General features: G+C 45.0%; 1 protein-coding gene across 2 annotated transcripts in view; it reads left to right on the top strand.

Moving 5' to 3' along the window:
- Window positions 1–13,942: 13,942 nt before the first annotated feature.
- RNF38 (ring finger protein 38) overlaps window positions 13,943–19,504 on the top strand; it is a 138,462-nt gene continuing 132,900 nt past the window's right edge. For both annotated transcript variants that reach the window (XM_045081572.1, XM_004747602.3), the window contains exon 1: window positions 13,943–14,295. In XM_045081572.1, the coding sequence (XP_044937507.1) occupies window positions 14,043–14,295 (253 nt within the window). In that variant the 5' untranslated portion in view covers window positions 13,943–14,042. The remainder of the gene's footprint in view (window positions 14,296–19,504) is intronic.

Here is a 19,504-nt window from a genome sequence, read left to right as displayed (position 1 = left end):
GCTGAAGGCAGTGGCTTAACCCATTGAGCCACCCAGGCACCCAAATATGTACATATTTTTAAAACATGGTTGAGGGATGCTTGAGTGGCTCAGTGAGTTAAGCATTTTCCTTTGGCTCAGGTCATGATGCCAGGGTCCTGGGATTGAGTCCCACACCACGCTTTTTCTCCCTCTGCCTTCTGCTCCCTGACTTGTGTTCTCTCTTTAGCCTCCTCTCTGACAAATAAATAAAATATTAAAAAAAAAATTGTGTGGTTTAAGGGCACCTGGGTAGCTCAGTCGTTTAAATGTTTTTTTGTTTAGATTTTATTTATTTATTTGAGTGAGAGAGAGAGATCACAAGCAAGGTGAAGGGTAGAGGGAGAAGAAGACTCCCCATTGAGCCGGGAGCCCAATGTGGGACTCAATCCCAGGACCCCAGGATCGTGGCCTGAGCTGAAGGCAGATGCTTAACCAACTGGGCCACCCAGGTACCCAAGTGCTCAACTCTTGATTTCAGCTCAGTTCATGATGAGATCATGTGTCAGGCTTCACGTTGGGCGTGGACCCTGCTTAAGATTCTCTCTCCCCTTCTCCCTCTGCCCCTCCCTTTTCCTCTCTCTCCTTCTCTCGTTCTCTCCCTCTTAAAAAAAAAAAAATTATTTTAAAACACCTGGGTGTCTCAGTTGGTTAAATGTCTGCCTTCAGCTCAGGTCATGATCCTAGGGTCCTGGTATTGAACCCTACCAGCCTGTCTCTGCCCCTACCAGCCCCCCGTGTCTCTCTCCTGCTTTCACTCTCTCTCTCAAAGAAATAAATAAAATCTTTGAAAAAAATTATTTAAAAAAATTTAGTTGAAAAAAATTGGCTAAAGACTGGTTGGAGAATTAATTCCATAATTATGACTATTCTGCCATGTCAGTTGTAGCATCAGTACTGTGGCTTGTTGAGCCTGGGAGTGGACTTGGAGGGTGCTGGAGGTGAGAGGCTGCAACCTTTGAAGCAATAAGACTGTTCAATGATATAGTATAAAAAAGCCACACACACGGGTGCCTGGGTGGCTCAGTGGGTTAAGCCTCTGTCTTCAGCTCAGGTCATGATCTCAGGGTCTTGGGATCCAGCCACGCACTGGGCTCTCTACTGAGTGGCGAGGCTGCATCCCCCTTTCTCTCTGCCTGCCTCTCTGCCTACTTGTGGTCTCTCCCTCTCTCTGTCAAATAAATAAATAAAATCTTAAAAAAAAAAAAAGCCACACACTTGGAGTCAGAAGTCCTGTTTGGATCTCAGTACTCTGCTTAGTATCTAATCCAGTGGGAAGTACTGGTGTGTTGTGATCGGTTGAGGTACACCACAAATCATTCATTGGTAATTATAAGCCACTGAAGCTTTTAATAATTTTCTCTTAATTCATTTCAATTCTTAAGACATGCATTTCATTAAAAACAAATTAAGTCTTATAGAATGGTATACAGTGAAAAGTCCATTTTGCTCCCATCCCTGACTCCAAACACCAGTTCCTCAGTCTCCCTCTTGAGAGACAGCCATTGTCATTGCCTCCTTAAATACCATTCCAGAGATAGTCTATGCATATTCATGAATTATTTCCTTGAAGAAAATCAGAGCAGACTCAAGGTATGCCTGACATTATGTTACTTGCATACTGAATATTTTATTTTATTTTCAGAATGGAATTAGTTTTTGTTATAAAAAACAATACATGCTGGGGCGCCTGGATGGCTCAGCAGGTTGGGCCTCTGCCTTCGGTTCAGGTCGTGATCTCAGGGTCCTAGGATCAAGCCCAGCACTCTGCTCAGCGGGAAGCCTGCTTTCCCTACCCACCCCCCACCCTCGCCTGCCTCTCTGTCTACTTGTGCTCTGTCTGTCAAATAAATAAATAAAATCTTAAAAAAAAAAAAAAACCTACATGCTTATTTAAAATTGCATAGAGTCGGGGTGCCTGGGTGGCTCAGTGGGTTAAAGCCTCTGCCTTCGGCTCAGGTCATGATCCCAGGGTCCTGGGATCGAGCCCCGTGTCGGGCTGTCTGCTCCGTGGAGAGCCTGCTTCCTCCTCTCTCTCTCTCTCTGCCTGCCTCTCTGCCTACTTGTGATCTCTGTCTGTCAAATAAATAAATAAAATCTTAAAATAAAAAAAATAAAATAAAATTGCATAGAGTAAAAAGTGAAATCTCCTCCACCCACTGTGCTGCCTCTTACTCCTTAATTCTAGAATCAACCACTGTTAACAGTTTCCTGTGTGGCCTTCCTGACAGCTGTATGCATGTGTAAACATACATAGAATATTACTATAAACGGTAAATTTGCAATCGGATTTTTCCATCAGCAATACATCAGAGATATATTCCCACATCAACTACATATGGCTCAACTTACCCTTTTTTAAAAAAAGATTTATTCATTTATTTGAGATAGAGAACAGAGGTGAGGCAGAGGCAGAAGAAGAGAGAGAATCTCAGGCAGACTCCCTGACACAGGGCTCTGTCTCACAACCCTGAGATCATGGCCTGAGCTAAAACCAAGAGTGGGCCATTCGACTGACTGAGCCACCATGCACCCCTCAACTTACCCTCCCCTTTTTTTTTTTTCCTAAGATTTCATTTATTTATTTGACGGAGAAAGACAGTGAGAGAGGAAACACAAGCAGGGTGAGTGGGAGAGGGAGAAGTAGGCTTCCCATTGGACAGGGAGCCCACCTTGGGACTTGATCCAGGAACGCTGGATCATGACCCCAGCCAAAGACAGCCGCTTAACCACTGAGCCACTCAGATGCCCTCAACTTACCCTTTGTAATGGCTACAGAGCATCAGATATTTTCCACTGGGAGAGAAAGAGGTAGGAATGGGGAAAGAATTACCCATGGTATATGTCCATCTGAAAAAGCCATTTGTCATATGTGTCCCAGAAGAAAAAGTATGGAAAACCACTGACTTAATCCATCTGGGTCTCAGTTTCCCATCTGTAAAATGGAGACAATAATGAGATCCTGACTACCTCACAAGATTGTTGTGAAGGTTGCAAAGAGAGGAGAATGGGTGACAGAGTACTTTGAAAACTGAGAAGTGCTGTGTGAGTGTGAGACCGTTCTTCCTGGAGGGGAGGAGGGAAGGGCAGTTGTTCCACGCTCTAAAGCCTACAACCAACACTAATAAGACTTTTTTCTGCCCTCCTTCTCCAAATGCATTGATCATCTTTGCATAATAACTGTGAATATTTGCGGAGTTCTTTGCTAGCCATTCTTCCAATATTTATATATGATAAGGGACGCCTGGGTGACTCAGTCCTCAAGCCTCTGACTTTTGCTCAGGTCACGATCTCAGGGTCCTGGGATCAAACCCCACATCAGGCTTCCTGCTCCCCAAGGATCCTGTTTCCCCCTCTCTTTCTCCCTGCTTGTGCTTTCTTTCTCTCTGTCAAATAAAGAAATAAAATCTTAAAAAAAAAAAAAAGCCAAGCTCCTTAGACTGATGTTCCAGGACTTCCTTTGTCTAGTCAAATAACATTTGGAAGCCTTTGTCTTATACCACAGGAACTTCTAAAGTCAAATTCTTGGGGCGCCTGGGTGGCTCAGTTGCTAAGTTTCTGCCTTCGGCTCAGGTCAGGATCCCAGCGTCCTGGGATTGATCCCCATAGTCCTGGAATCAATCACCATATCGGGCTCCCTGCTCAGTGGGAAGCCTGCTTCTCCCTCTCCAGCTCCCCTGTGCCTGTGTTCCCTCTCTCGCTCTCTCTCTCTCTGTCGTAAATAAATTAAAAATAAAATAAAATAAAAAATCAAATCAAATCAACTTCTCCATTATTTCATATCTATCTAGGAGCCTGCTATGGGTTGAATTGTGTCCCCCCCACCAAAAAAAAAGATATGTTGAAGTCCTAACCCCTAGTACCTCAGATCATGCCCTTGTTTGGAAATAGAGTTGTTTCAGATGTTAACTAGTTATGGTGGAGTCACACCGGAGTTGGGTGGACCCCTAATCCACTATGACTGGTGTCCTTATAAGAAGACGGCCATCTAAAGAGACAGTGAGAGTGCCATGTGACCATGAAGGCAGAAATCGGAATTATGCAGCTGCAGGCCAAGGAAGGCCAGAGATTGTCAGTAAGCCACCAGGAGTTAGGAAGAGGGAAGGAACAATTCCCCTACAGATTTTGGAGGGAGTGTGACCTTGCTGACAACTTGATTTAGGACTTGTAACCTCCGAAGCTCTGAGACAATAAATTTCTGCTGTTTTATGCCACCTGATTTGTAATACTTTGTTACTACAGATCCAGGAAACTAATACAGAGCCTCAGCCATTTAACCCCCACACTGCAGATCTGGGCCCAAGATGAATCAAGCCTTCTTTCGCCTGTCCCATTCCTGGTCTCCTAGCTGGCCATAAAGTCCTTGGCGGTCTGCTTGTGACAATCACACCAATGACATTCCTGGTCTCCCCCTTCTCTTTAGGCCGACAACACACCAGTGGTCTGTTTACTTCCCGACATGCCCTGCGCTGGGCCAGCCAGGTTCCCTGCCCCCTGCCTCTTCCTGGCTCTAGGCCAGCCCGGCCCCTCTGGGGAGACAGTAGATTGAAGCCCCCTTCTGGGTTGCCTAGGCGACAGCACCGTCTGAGTGCCCTGGAGCCAGGCAGCTGTGGCTGCAGGGAAGGGAGGGACCAAGGGAAGGGTGTGGGGGGAGGGGAACTAGGGGAAAGACCCAAGGGTAGTCCTTAAAAGTGGCTCTAGTACAAACCCAGAAGGTGAAATTAAAACTGCAGCCTTGCCATAACCAGAATTATAAAGCAACATGTAAGACTTGAGATGGAGAGGAAAGACCTTATTTGGGGAATTCTATAATGGAGCTCGGCTCTGTGAGTCTTTGAGTCCAAACCCCATTCAAACCTATGCTTTGAGGCCTTTTGACAGCATGAAAGATCAAAAGATAACAAAATTCAGGCAAATGGGGACTGGCATTTTGTACAGCAAAGGCAAAAATCCTCTATAAACTGCCTTAATTAAGGTGCACAGTAAATAGAGAAAAAGATGCTTGTGATTTTAGCTTAATAAGCAATGCCTGCTGCATGCAGGAAAACATGCAGGGTGTTTAGTATGTGGGGTGGGAGTACAAGGAGGAATAAGACCTTATACTTGCCCTCCAGCAGCACATAGTCCTTCTTTCAATCATTACTGCAGGAATGGGCTTTTGTAACAGCATCCTGGAACTCTCCAAGGTAATTAATTCTTCTTGGTCCATGGGTTTATATAGGACTTTAGGGAGGCATGGGACTCCATCCTAATCCATCAGGTCATCTATGACATTGTCCTGGCCACAGATGGGTACAGAGGTGAGCATGTACCCAGTCTTAACCAATGACAAGTATTGAATCTTTTGCTAGAATTGCTGAGATGAATACATGTTCTCTCTTCTGTGCTAGAAGCTACAATCACCACCTTGTTACTGCTTAGAACCTATATGAAGCCAACATGGCGGTGAGCAAATTGGGAGGAAAATTGGGAGCTGATGATGTCATTTGAGCCCCTGAATCAAGTCATCCAGACTTGGGGCGCCTGGGTGGCTCAATTGTTAAATGTCTACCTTGGGCTCAAGTCATGATCCCAGGTTCCTGGGATGGAGCCCTGCATCAGGCTCCCTGCTCAGTGGGAAGCCTGCTTCTTCCTCTCCCACTCCCCCTGCTTGTGTTCACTCTCTTGTTGTGTCTCTCTCTGTCAAACAAATAAAGTAAATTAAAAAAAAAAAAAAGGCATGCCAGACTATCCCAGATTTGGGGGTATAAGAGTCAATAAATTCCAAGTTTCTTAAGGTGGTTTATGTTCCTTCAAAAGATTCAGTGGGGTGCTTGGGCAGCACAGTCAGTAGGGTGTCTCTCTTGGTTTTGGCTCAAGACATGATAGAGTTGTGAGACTGATCCCCACCTCAGGCTCCGTGCTGAGTGCAGAGTTTGCCTGCGACTTTCTCTCCCTTGCCCTCCCTCTCCTTTCTCTCTTAAAATAAATAAGTAAATCTTAAAAAAAAAGAGAGAGAGATTCAATAAAAGATATATTAGGAACTCTTTTTAATTGGTTAATGCTTTTCATTATCTATGTAAAATATGCCAATTTATGCCTCTGTATCCTGAACATTCACACCCAATAGGCTGTTTTCTGCTACTTTGCCCTGAATTTGTTAGTTGTATTTTTTTCTACAATTATGTTACTTAATTAAATATTAAGTAAACTGCAGAAATACAAGTGCAAATGGAAAGACAGTTTTCACTTCTATGAAAACTAAGTTGAATGTTTTCAAAAGACTGGGTAAAATGTGAGTATTTAAAAATTACTCTGGGGGCACCTGGGTGGCTCTGGTGGTTGAGCATCTGCCTTTGGATCAGGTCATGGTATCGAGCCCCATGTCAGGCTACCACTCAGTGTGGAGTCTGTTTCTCCCTCTCCCTCTGTCTCTCCCCTGCTTGTTCTCAGTCTCTCTATCTTTCTCAAATTTAAAAAAAAATTTTTTTTATTTTTAAAATAAAAAGTAGGGCGCCTGGGTGGCTCAGTGGGTTAAAGTCTCTGCCTTTGGTTCAGGTCATGATCCCAGGGTCCTGGGATGGAGCCCCACATTGGGCTCTCTGCTCAGCAGGGAGCTTCTTCCCCCCTCTCCCTCTGCCTGCCTCTCTGCCTACTTGTGGTCTCTCTCTGTCAAGTAAATAAATAAAAGTATTTAAAATAAAAATAAAGGGCGCCTGAGTGGCTCAGTGGGTTAAAGCCTCTGCTTTCGGCTCAGGTCATGGTCCCAGGGTCCTGGGATGGAGTCCCGCATCGGGTTCTCTGCTCAGCAGAGAGCCTGCTTCCTCCTCTCCCTCTGCCTGCCCCTCTGCCTACTTTTGATCTCTATCAAATAAATAAATAAAATCTTTTTTTAAAAATAAACTTTAAAAAAAAAATTAATTCGGGAGGCACTTGGGTGGCTCAGTTGGTTAAGTATCTGCCTTCAGTTTAGGTCATGATCTTGGGGTCCTGGGATCAAGCCCTGCATTGGGCTCCCTGCTTGGCAGGGAGTCTGCTTCTCCCTCTTTTGCTCCTCCCACTCATGCTCTGTCTCTCTCTAGAAAGGAAAAAAGAAAGAAAGAAAGAGAAAAAATGTACCTTAAAAATAAAAATGACTTTGGGGTTAGATATGGATACATACATAGTTAAAAATGAAAATAAAAACATGGACAAGTTTTACACTTAGCTTTGGAGGAGTCTTTGGTTCTTTTTCCCCTCTAAAGAAACCAATAATGGAAAAATACACGATGAATATTAGGTGAGAAATGGGCCATTGGTTGTCACATGAAAAACCTGGCAACTTCCACCTGGGACAGTTGGAACAGTTGCTCTGGAGGAAGCCAGGTACTAGGTAAGAAGTCTACCTGGCCTAAGACCACGATGTTAGGAAGCCCATGCTAGTGGCATTGAGAGTGAGATGCCCTGCTAACCCCAGCATTTCTAGCCACGTCAGTGTAGGTACCAGCCAAGTGGTGAAAAGCCATCTTGGATATCTAGCCTAGGTGAGTTTTCAGAACACTCCAGCCCTTGCCTCCATCTGACTGCAACCTTATAAGAAATTCTAAGTGAGAACCACCCCACTGAGCCGAATCTATCCACAGAAGCACAAGAAATAATAACACATTTTTTGTTTTAAGTCACTTTATATTAGTTTGTTTTGTTATACAACAGATAACCAGTCTCTTGTGGATGAAAGGAGAGAATCACAAGAAAAGAGAGGCAGCCATTAACGTCAAATACCATAAAGAGATCACGGAGAATGAGAAAAGACCATAGTATTTCACAATTGAGAAGTCAGCATTGTCCTTCAAGCATTGCAGTTTCAATAGAATGGTAGGGGTGAAGGCAAATTGGAAGTGTTCGTAGGGCAAGTGAGTGGTAGGAAACAGATACAATGACAGATTCTTCTCTCTTCTTTCTTTTTTAATGGTTTAACATTCACTGATGATTCTTACCTGAATCAATTATCTCATTGGAGATGGAAAAATGGAGAATTTCTAATTCTATCAGTCCTACATTTATTAGCTGACATTCTTCTGCAAAGAAGAGTTTTCCCTCATCAATTGGGGATGAACCTAATTTCTTCCTAAAATGACACATTAAATGCTTCATTCTTTCTCTTTAATTACCAGTTACCTGACAAAGGAGTTAGTGTCACAGTATTTCCATTGATGGTAAATGAGGTTTCCCCCACCTTTTCTCTCTCATTCTCTCTTTGAGTATCATTATGGACTCATGTGTAGACTCATGTATCACATTTTTTCAATGTGTTATAATCAATTACAGACTAAATTAGTCTTTAAAAGAAGCAATGAAGGATAGGGCTAAGAGGTGATCAGAAAATTCCTGGAAGAATACAGTGGTTAAAGAAATACACACACATACACACACACCCTTATCAATGATCAAAAAATGAAAATCAGAACTATATAAAAGAGAAAAAAACTATAAAATATTCAGTTCTGGTACTGGATGTATAACCCAGAGAAATTCTCACATAGATCTCATAAGGGGCATGTATGAAGATATTCACAGCATTGTTGATTTGGGTTGTGAGGAGAAATTTGGACATCCATAACTGAAGAAGTCCTTAAGCAAAATGTGGTGGTGGAGTACTATTCAGTAGTTAGAAGCCGTGGACCAGATCTTAAAAACCTGTTACTGCAAGGAAGAACAAAAAGAAAAAGATATGTATTTTATAATATTATTTATGTAAGAAAAAATACACGAATCTAAAATAGTAATACACATTTTAAATAAATATCTACAAATAACAGTTTTTAATTTTATTTTATAAAATTTTTTTAAAATAAATATCTACAAACAAAAGGATATATGCTTAACATACTGGAATGATTTCCAGGGGTGAGAAAAGGGAATGAGATTAGAGGATATGGATAAAAGTGAATAATAAGTAAAATCAATGTGAGAGGCTTTGTGAGTGAATAATAGGATCAAGTCAACCCCCTATATTTAAATAAAAATAAATGACTACATAAATAAATTGTGATAGCTGTTCTGGAAAGGAAAACCCTTAAAAACATGGACCTAACAATTTTTTTAGGAATCTAGCCTAAGAAAATAGAAACTTATGCTTATTAGCATTATAACAGGAAGAAAAATGGTCAGCATGTGTTTTATTGCTCTCATCCACAGCCTGCAACATATATCCCCAGGTGTTTCAGGGAGGATTCTGGAGTGTTTCACAGGTGTTTGCGATGTGCTTGGAACAAGTAGAGGCATGTGATATTGGGGGTTAAATGCATCATCTCTTGCTCCAGCTCCTTCCATCTGGCTCTGCTATATTTCCACTGCCTTTGCTGGGAATGGTTAGAATGGTCATTGAGTTCTGCCATTTCTGGAGTCCTTCAATTGCTAAGGCTGCAGAATGTTATTCTGTGCTGTAGCTGAAACTAGCTGGCTCTTCTTTTGGTTTCACACACTATTAAATTTTATTGTGTGTTACAATTTTTCTGGAACTCTTTTGTTGTTTTCTTCTTCCTCTACTCCTCCCCCTCCAGGAAAAACAAACAAACAGACAAACCAAAAGACAAAGCAAAAAAGAACACCAGCAAAGCATGCTGGAAGACAAACACAAATAATAGATGTGCTGGGCTTAAAAGTGAAATGAGAAATGCAAGTCGAAACCATAAGGAGATACCACTTCATGCCCATTAGATGGCTGTGTTAAAAAAAAAAAAAAAGAAGAGAGAGAGAATGACATGTGTTGGTGAGGATATGGAGAAATTGGAACCCCTGTGCATTGCTGGTGGGAATGTAAAATGGTGCAGTTACTGTGGAAACCAGTTTGGTGGGTTCTTCAAAAAGTTAAGTATAGAATTACCCTATGATGCAACAATTCTCCTCCTAGGTGGAACTGAAAAGAACTGAAAGCAGGGACTCATACACTTGTATGCCAATGTTCAGAGCATATTATTCACAATAGCAAAAAACAACATAAATGTCCATTGATGAATGAAGGAATGAAACAAATGAATGAATGAATGAATGAAACAAATATATATATATAGTGAAATATTATATATAGTGTAATATTCACTTTAAAAAGGAATGAAATTCTGATACACACTACAACCTTGAAAATAGTATGGTAAGTGAAATGAGCTAGACACACAAAGACAGATATTGTATGATTCCATTCATATGAGGTACCTAGAATAGGCAAATTCATAGAGACAGAAATTAGAATAGAAAGTACTAGGGACTGGAGGGGAAGAGAATGGGAAGGTTATGGATTAAGAAGTACAGAGTTTCTTTCTTTTTTTTTTTTTTAAGATTTTATTTATTTATTTGACAGACAGAGATCACAAGTAGGCAGAGAGGCAGGCAGAGAGAGAGAGGGGAGGAAGCATACTCCCTGCTCAGCAGAGAGCCCGATGTGAGGCTCAATCCCAGGACCCTGGGATCATGACCTGAGCCAAAGGTAGACCATTAACCCACTGAGCCACCCAGGCGCCCCAGAAGTACAGAGTTTCTGTTTGGGTTGATAAAAAACTTCTGGAATGGATAGTCGTGATAGTTGAATACCTTTGTGAATATAACTGCTATCGATTGAATTGTGTCCTGCTCAGATTCATACCTTGAAATTCTAACCCTCAATGTGATAATATTTGGAGTTGGGGCCTTTGGGTGATAATTAGGTTTTGAGGTCAGGAAGATGGAGCCCTCAAGTTGAAATCAGTGTCCTTATAAAAAGAGATACCAGAGACAGAAAGACAGCTCTTACCAGAATCTGACCATGTTGACATCTTGATCTTGGATTTCCAGTCTCCAGAACTGTGAGAAAAAAATTTCTGTTGTTGGGTGCCTGGGTGGCTCAGTGGGTTAAGCCTCTGCCTTTGGCTCAGGTCATGGTCTCAGGGTCCTGGGATCAAGCCCCACATCAGGCTCTCTGCTCAGCAGGGAGCCTGCTTCTCCCCTCTCTCTGCCTGCCTCCTCTTTGCCTACTTGAGATTTCTCTCTCTGTCAAATAAATAAATTAAATTAAAAAAAATTTAAAAAAAAAGAAAAAAAAAAGGAAAAAAAAATTCTGTTGTTTAAGCCACCAGCCTATAGTATTTTGTTATGGCAGCCCAAGCTAATACACATGGATATGGTCCTTTCTTTCTTTCCTTTTTTATTTTTTTAATATTTATTTATTTGAAAGATTTTGTTTATTTATTTGACAGTGACAGAGATCACAAATAGGCAGAGAGGAGGAAGCAGTCTCCCTGCTGAGCAGAGAGCCTGATGCGGGTCTCGATCCCAGGACCCTGGGAGATGATGACCTGAGCTGAAGGCAGAGGCTTTGACCCACTGAGCCACCCAGGCACCCCTTTCTTTTCTTCTCTTTTAAAAAAGATTTTATTTACTTACTTGAGAGAGAGAGAGCATGAGCAGGGAGAGGAGTGGAGGGAGAAGTAGACTCCCACTGAGTGGACACCTGACATCAGACACCAGCACTGGGCTGGCCTCCAGGGTTTGATCCCAGGACCCTGAGATCATAACCTGAGCTGAAGTCAGACACTTAAGAAACTGAGCCACCCAGGAGTCCCTGTGGTCCATTTGCTCTTTTGTACCCCTTAACTGATGGGGTGAGGTGGCCCCAGGCCTAACCCAGTCCTCTCTCTTGTTTCTTCCTGGCCTCCAAGGCAGCTTTAGTGGGGTCTTTTCGTTACTAGATTAAACTGCTTGCCTGCCCCCTTTCTTCCAGGGCTGGTGGGAAAAGCACTTGACCAAATTGGAGTTTCAAGAGTTGAAACTAGGATTTGGGCATTGGGGTGTAAATAGGCCTCATTTTTTTTTTTTTTAAGATTTTATTTATTTATTTGTCAGAGAGAGAGCACAAGCAGGTGGAGTGGCAGGCAGAGGCAGAGAGAGAGGCAGGCTCCCCGCTGAGCAAGGAGCCTATTCCGGACTCGATCCCAGGCTCCTGGGATCATGACCTAAGCCAAAGGCAGCCGCTTAACAAATTGAGCCACCCAGGCTTCCCTAAATAGGTCTGATTTTGTTCAAGGCTGCTGAGACCTATTAAAGGAGAGATGAATGCCATAGTTTATGGGCATTCTACAGAAGGCATTGGGACTAAAGCCCCAAGTAGTAATATGTTACCTGCCATGAGAAAGTGAAGGATAGGATTCAGGAAATACTAGGATCCTGAGATCAAGACCTGAGCTGAGATCAAAAGTTGGACACCTAAGAACTGAGCCATCCAGGTGTCCCTGACCAATTACATTCTTAAAGTCTTCCAGGTCCACTTCCCCGGACTGTTTCACCTGGTAAATTCCTCATCATCCTTAAGCTATTAATTTTTTTTTTAAGATTTTATTTATTGATTTATTTATTTGAGAAAGAGAGAGAGACAGCAAGAGAGGGAATGCAAGCAGGGGGAGAGAGAGAGAGAGAAAAGAAGAAAAACAGGCTTCCTGCTGAGCAGGGAGCCTGATGCTGGGCTTGATCCCAGCACCATGGGATCCTGACCTGAGCCCAAGGCAGATGCTTAACGACTAAGCCACCCAGGCAACCCTAAGCTTTTAACTTCTAAGAATTGATCTCAGCATCCTCCAAGGAGACTTGTAAACTCTTTGGAGTCTGGGCCTATACCTTCTTCATTGTATCCCCAGGGCCTGGCATTGTTAATGACTGAAAGATCAGTACCTAGCGATTGTCAAAGTGGAATTTAAAATGTCTGTTGCCACAGATTCATCCACAGGTCCTTCTCATGGGGCCAGCCTAGCACTGTAGCACTGTGCCTTGTCAACGTGTAACCTGCTCTCTCTACTCAGTTCCTGGTTGGTGATTGCGTGTGGGGAAAGGCTGAGGATAACGCTTTCTGGAAACGATCTAGTCAGCAGTTTAGCTGCACCCTCACCCACACGGCTGTACTTAACAGCACTCCTAGCACGTGGTTGAGTTTTATTCTGCTCCTCTGTGGCTTTGATATAAGAGTAAGAAAAACATGAAAAGGAAATGGGTTCAGTAACCAATATCCTATCCGAGGAGAGGAGGGCCGCCAAGAGGGTCATGAATCTGCAGAATTCTTCTCTCTTAGAACACCGTCAGCACAGCTCAAAAGCCTTTCCTCACCTCCCGGCCTCTCTCTCTTTTGAGACTAGGCCCAGCTGGGTGAGATGGTTTCCTGTAAGTTTTTTAACAACAAGGGCGTTTAAAGTAAGAAAGAGGAAGAGAAAGTCAGAGGAAGGGGCAAGGGGCCAGGGCCGAGCCAGGCCGGCTTCTGCTTATAAGTCAAGATGGGTCTCTAAATTCAGAGAAGGCAGCGGATCTCCCTCCATCTCTTTCGTTTCTGCCTCTACTATCCTCTCTGGGTCCGTTGATTTATCACTGAGACATCGCTCAGGAACGGCAGGCAGTTTCTTTCGTAAGTGTCTGAAAGGGGAAAAACTTTGAGCAAACAGCCAAAAGAGGGAGGAGGGTGGAGAGGAGACTGGCTCTAGTGTGGGGAAGAAAAGAAGGGAGGCCGAGGCGACATTGGCCGCGCACCGGGAGGCCGGCGGGCGGGCGCGCCGGCGAGCTGCAGCTACCCGGGCCGATCTCCTAGCAAACTCGCGGGCGCAAATACTGGCGCCAGAGGCAGCCGAGCAGCTGAGCCCCAGGCGCAGCGGGGCCTGGGTGGCGCTGGGCCCGGCCCGAGAGGCCCGAGTATGTGCCCGGGAGGCGGACCGGGGGCGGGGCCGCCCCGGGAGCTGGGTGCTCCCGCGGGCTGCCCTTAGTCTCCCCGCCTCCGCGAGCGGCCGCGGCAGAGGATGCCCTACGGCGCCGCCTGTCCTGCCCCGGAGCCGCGGCTGAGAAGCCGGCTGCCCATTGGCGGCGGCGGCGCGGCGTCTCCGCCCCCTCCGCGTCCCCGCCCCCTCCGCCGCCGCCGCCGCCGCTTCCCGGCTCCGCCTCCTCCCCCTCCGGGAGCCGCCTCCGTCGCCGCCACCGCCACTGCTGCCGCCGGCCAGGGCCCAGTCAGCGCCCGCCGCCGGAGTCGAGTCGCAGTCGGAGCCGCTGCCCGCGGCCCCGCCATGAGCGGAAGCGCCGCCGCCGCGGTTGCCGCCGCCGCCGCCTCAGCAGCTGCGGCCGCCGCGCACTTCCAGCCTCAGTCGTCGTCTCCCAGGCCGGGCGCCGCCGAGCTCGGGCCCCTGCGACGCCCGCGCCCCCCGCCGCCGCCGCCCCGGCCCGAGCCAGCCGCTGCCGGCCGTCTCAGCCCTCCGGGCCACGGGCCTCTCCGGGCGAGCGCCCAGGGTGGCGGCGCCTGCGGCCGAGCGCCGGGAGCAGGTACGGGGTCCAGGAACCGGCCGGGCGGGGAGGGGCGTGGGTTGGTTTTGGGGGTGGGGGGGACCCAGAGGCGTGCGGTCTAGGGGGAGCGTAGGGGGTGGAGCGTTGTCCGGGTTAGCTTTGTCCGACCCCGGAGCCCCTGTGAGCCCTGTGGCCCCGTCGAGCCGAGCGGCTCACAAAGCGTTTTCCCACCCGGTGCGTAGCCCCCTCCCTTAGGGTGGGCAGGGCAGGACCTCTTTAGGTCTCCGCTTGGCGGAGGAGGAAACCGAGGCGTTCAGGGGAAGTGACTTACCCAAGGTCACGTAGCCGGTGAGAGTCGTATCCTGGCTAGGACCCAGGGCCACCCAGAGCCGGCGCGGGCCCGGAGCAGGGGGGCTGGGAGGAGGAAGAGCCCCTAGCCCCGGAGACCCGAGAGACATAGATCCGGAGGAGGGGGCGCTAGGCCCTGCTCTCAGACACGCCCACCCAACGCTTTTTAGGTAGGCTTAAGAAATGGGATCAATTGCGGGGTGGGACAGAGGAGCTGGGGCCGCTTTGGGGGCTTGGTGGTACCCTGGGGAACCGATTTGGGGAGTCTCAGGGGGAAAGAGTCGTATGGGGAGGGTGTAGTCTTTGGGAGAGGGCTTTCTTGAGTGAATGGGGCAGAGCTTCGGAAACTTCTCATCGTGGGGACCGTTTGGTCTCTGCCAGGCCACCATTGCCCGGACTAAACCAATCCAGCTGAAATTAATAGGAGGGAGGCCTTCCCGCTTTTGTGGAGACACCCTCAAGGTGTCTGTTTTCGTGAAATTGTCGAAGTTTCGTTTGTGCCCCAAACAGAAGTGCTATAAGGCCCTAGTAAAAAGCATTTCTGCTGTAGAAGGCTGAATTAGTTTTTTCCCGGGTGGTCTGGATCTGTCACCCATGAAGAGCCCCTAGAGAGCAGCTACCCCAAGCGTGAAGGGGGAAGGAGGCAGGGAGGATTGGGACAAGTCACCCGCCGGCCTGGTATGTTAGGCAGGGCCCTATACTATATGGGACTCCCATTTTCCTTTCGGGTGTGGGTTCCTCAATGTATGGTTTTGACTGTGGATGCATCTTGGAAAGGGAAGGAGCAGAGAGCACTTGGGAGTCCTAGAGACAGCGAGAGCGAGCGAGCAATGAAGAGGTTTCTGTGGCGCTGGGAAATAGAAGCTGTAGAATGGGGGAAAAGACGATATTTAGTCATTGCGGGGGATGGGAGATGAAAGGATTTCCGAGGGGAAGGGGGCAGTGTCTAGTCCTGAGAAAAGTTGGGATGTTTCAAAGAAGGAGCCAAGGGTGATGAGTTTGAAAGGAGTCTGTTAGAGGTGGATGGTATCTTAAAGGTTGAGTAATAGGTATTGGTCTTCAACAATCACTTCATTTTCTTCTAGTAAAGACAGTTGTACTTTCATATAAATGTTTAGCCTTCTCATTCCCCATCCCCCATTCTCTCTCTCTGTTCTAAGGCTGTTGGCTCTCAGTATTGTCTTGGAAGTAAGGCTTGACAAAAGAGGGAAGGGGAAGACTAATTAGCAAATGCATTAATTAGGGCCCTTTGTCCGAAATGATTCCATGTTTAAGTCAGCTGTTTTCTTCCTGCCCTCCTGCACTTAGGCTTTCCAGCTGTGGTGGCTGTTGGACGGGTGCTGTGGAATAACTGCTGTGATTTAGACAAGATAGGTTCGATTTTTCTTAAAAAATGGAGGAAAACCTATTTGACAAAGATGTATAAAAACTTGAAAATTTTCTGGTCAAAGATTTTAATCAGGAAAATGCAAATGGAAACAATATTGAGGTGCCATTTCACACCCATCAGACTGGCAAAATTTAAATGCTGTGATAACCAAGTGTTAGTGAGCTTGTGGGGAAATCAAAAGTTTATTTCCTGTTAGTGGGAGTGTAAATGAATACAACCACCTTGGAGAGTAGTGTGGTGATGTGTTATTGGAGAGCTAATATACCTACTTACCCAAAATGTCTGTTTCTGGCTCTGAGAAATCCTAGTACAAGTGTCCAAGAAAGAAGTATGAAAGAAATACAAGCATTCTGCTTGCAGCTTAAATGGCCACCAGCACGGGAAGTGCATAAATTGTTAGATAGTCCCATGCGCTTGAGTCTTAACAGCAATGAAAAATAAACTATAGCCACATGCATTAAAATGATGGAATCTCACAAACATAATATGGGGTGGGGGAACAGGTTACAGAATTCTTAACAAAATGTTTTCACTTTTATAAAATCTGAAAACATGCAAAATAATGTTTGTGGCTATGTGCATATATGGTAATAGTACAAAAACATGCAACAACTAACATCAAGTTCAGAGTAGAGATTATCTCTGGAAACAAGACAAGGAATGAGATTGGACAGGGCTACACCGAGGGTGTTAATAATATCTAATATTCTGTTACTAAGAAATCTGAATCAGATAATTGCAAATTAGGATTTGCTTATTTTGGGTGTAGGGTCAGAGATTCAGTATCTTATTTTAAATATTTTTCAGATGTTTGAAATATTTCTTACATGCAAAAAATTTGCTTGTTTATAGAGTGCAGGATTTTTGTCTCATAATGATGAAACTCTTGCTACAGACTCCGGTCCCACACAGCCTATTAGGCATGCAGGCTGGTGATCTTTTCTCACCTTTTTCTGATCTGCGAAGCCTAGTATATTGCACTGGATGACTTTTATTTTGGAACTGCTGATAGGCATGGAGGATTTCTCAGTCTTTCTAAATTTTCTAGTGGACCTAGGTCAGCAGTTTGAGCTTTGTCAAAATATAAATGCTCCAGGACGTTCAGACTTTTCTGTTGTAGGGAGAGCCCCAGAAATCTGATTTTGAAAAAGTTCCCCAGTAGATTCTGATGGCCACTAAAATTTGACACTAAAATTTGAGAGCCACTGCCTTCGGCTCCTGTCTCTGGACTGTACTCCATCTCAACTTTGCCCTATAGGCTACCTTCTCTTGCCCCTCCTGCATGACTAGGACTGATTTGGGCCCATGTGATACTTAGCTCTTTTGTAGGGCATAAAAGAATGATAGGGTTGGAAGCTGTTGAGTGTTAAGCCCTTTATAATGGGGACATAGTCCTCTTATTTTCATGCAGGTAGCTAAGGGGCCCACTGCCCACCAAGGCTATTTATCAGGTTTTATAAACTTTAACCACTGGTGTCACAATATGGGGTTTTATAATTAGGATGGGAGCAAAAAAAAAGGGGGGGGGGCTTCCAGAAGGAAAACCCAGAAAATTCGGAGAAAGGAAACCCCCAACAGTAAATGTATGTGATTGTGCCTTTTTCCACAGATAATGGTGATTGTTTTATTGCTTTAGCTTATGACATTGATTTAGATTTCAGCTATTGAATCTACATTCAAAGATTAGGGTCTCAGATAACAACTGATTATCCCCCTCAAGATGGAAGAATTTCCTTTCTCCAAATTTGATAGTTTTACTTATCTGCCAGACCCTTTTTGCTCTAGTCCTGATATGTTTAGAAATGAATTTATATTCACAGATGTGAGGACTTCTGGTAATGAGATTTGTGAAATGCCTGTTTTGGGGAAGGTTCTTCTCTCAGGAACCCTGCTTTGGAAGTGCAGTACTTCTCCAGGTAGACTGCTGCAGGGCTGCTGTGTTGGGTTGTATGGGTTGTGCCCAACCTGAGGTCACCTGTTTTGTGTGGTGAGTGGGAGTGGAAATTCATTTGTGCTCCACTTACCAAATGAGCATTTTGTAGGGGGGCCTGGGTGGCTCATTTGGCTGAGTGTCCGACTCTTGGTTTCTACTCAGGTCCTGATCTCAGAGTTGTGAGATTGGTCCTTGCATCGGTATCCAACCTTAGTGTAGAGTCTGCTTAAGATTCTTTCTCCCTCTCCCTCTGCCCCTCCCAACCCTGGGCTCTCACTCTCCCTCCTTCTCTATCTTTGTCTCCCTCAAATGAATTAATAAATCTTAAAAAAAAAAAGCATTTCTTGTGGAAATGCGTCCCCTCAGAGAGGGGACACCCTTTTCTAATTCCCATCAAGTGTTTCATGAACTAGCATGGCCTTGCAACTTTGGAAGGCTTTGTCCCAGGCAGCTTTGTTGGTCCATGTGTAATGAACTATGCCATCCATAGTTAAGGACTTTGTGAAGAGGGCATGTCAGTTTTGGGCTTTGAGCTCTGAGAATTTTGTCCACATGAACTTTTCAATGGAAGGAACCTATCCCCTCTCCCCTGGCTTTTCATCACCCTGTTCGTTTGAACCAAGATTCCAGCTTAAAATGGTAAAATTTGTTATGGAGCTGGAGAAATAGGCTCAATTTTGAAAGTACCGTTATTTATGAAAAGACAGAATGAGAGAAATATTAAAAGGACAAAAGCATCTGGTAATTGAAGACGAGAAAGTAGTTATGCACCACATTTGTTCTTGCATTCTTGGAGTGTTCACTTTGAGGGGGAAATACAATGTTTTCTTCCTATTCCCCCTACACAAGCATTCCTCAATTTCTTAAGACCTGAGGCTTTTTAGCCAATTTTGAAAATATTTACCCATTTGTATTTTCCATTAAGTGGTTGTTTACGCTTCCTGCTGTTTTATTTTTTTCTTGGAGTGAGAGGAGGAGGGTAGTGCTGAACCAAGGACGAGACTGGACTTCCTACTGCTTTTGCAAATAATGGCAGTGTGTTTTTCAGAACTGTTGTCATGGAAGAGTGCTGTTCTGCGGACTCAAGGGAGAGGTACATTTGAAGTGGTTTCTGTTGTCTTTTTTATTATCATTTTTAAACATGATCGAGGGTGATGGTTACAGAGTTCCATTGTGCTTTTGCTGCTGTCTTGAAGGGAGTTTTTTTTTTTCTTAATATTTTATTTATTTATTTGACACAGAGAGACACAGGGAGAGAAGGAACGCAATCAGGGGGAGTGGGAGGAGGAGAAGCAGGCTTCCCGCTGAGCAGGGAGCCTGATGTAGGCTTGATCTCAGGACCCTGGGATCATGACCTGAGCCAAAGGCAGATGCTTAACAACTGAGCCACCCAGGCACCTCAGGTTTTTTTTTTTTTTTTTAAAAGAAAATCTGTTTAAAAATGTTTGACAAAAATAGTCTTAATGCCCACACAAGGAAAATAAACAGTTCTCACCTATGGGCCTTACCCAAAGCAGTTTGAATTTTTTCCCCCCCAGTTCTGTTTAAAGGGATTGGGCAGGTGGAGGAAGAGAATG

Source organism: Mustela putorius, unplaced genomic scaffold (genome assembly GCF_011764305.1).
Source record: "Mustela putorius furo isolate JIRA1106 unplaced genomic scaffold, ASM1176430v1.1 tig00000580_pilon_pilon_pilon, whole genome shotgun sequence".
Classification (NCBI taxonomy): Eukaryota; Metazoa; Chordata; class Mammalia; order Carnivora; family Mustelidae; genus Mustela; species Mustela putorius.
Note: the sequence above shows the minus strand (reverse complement) of the source record. Positions and strands in the feature narration are given on the sequence as shown.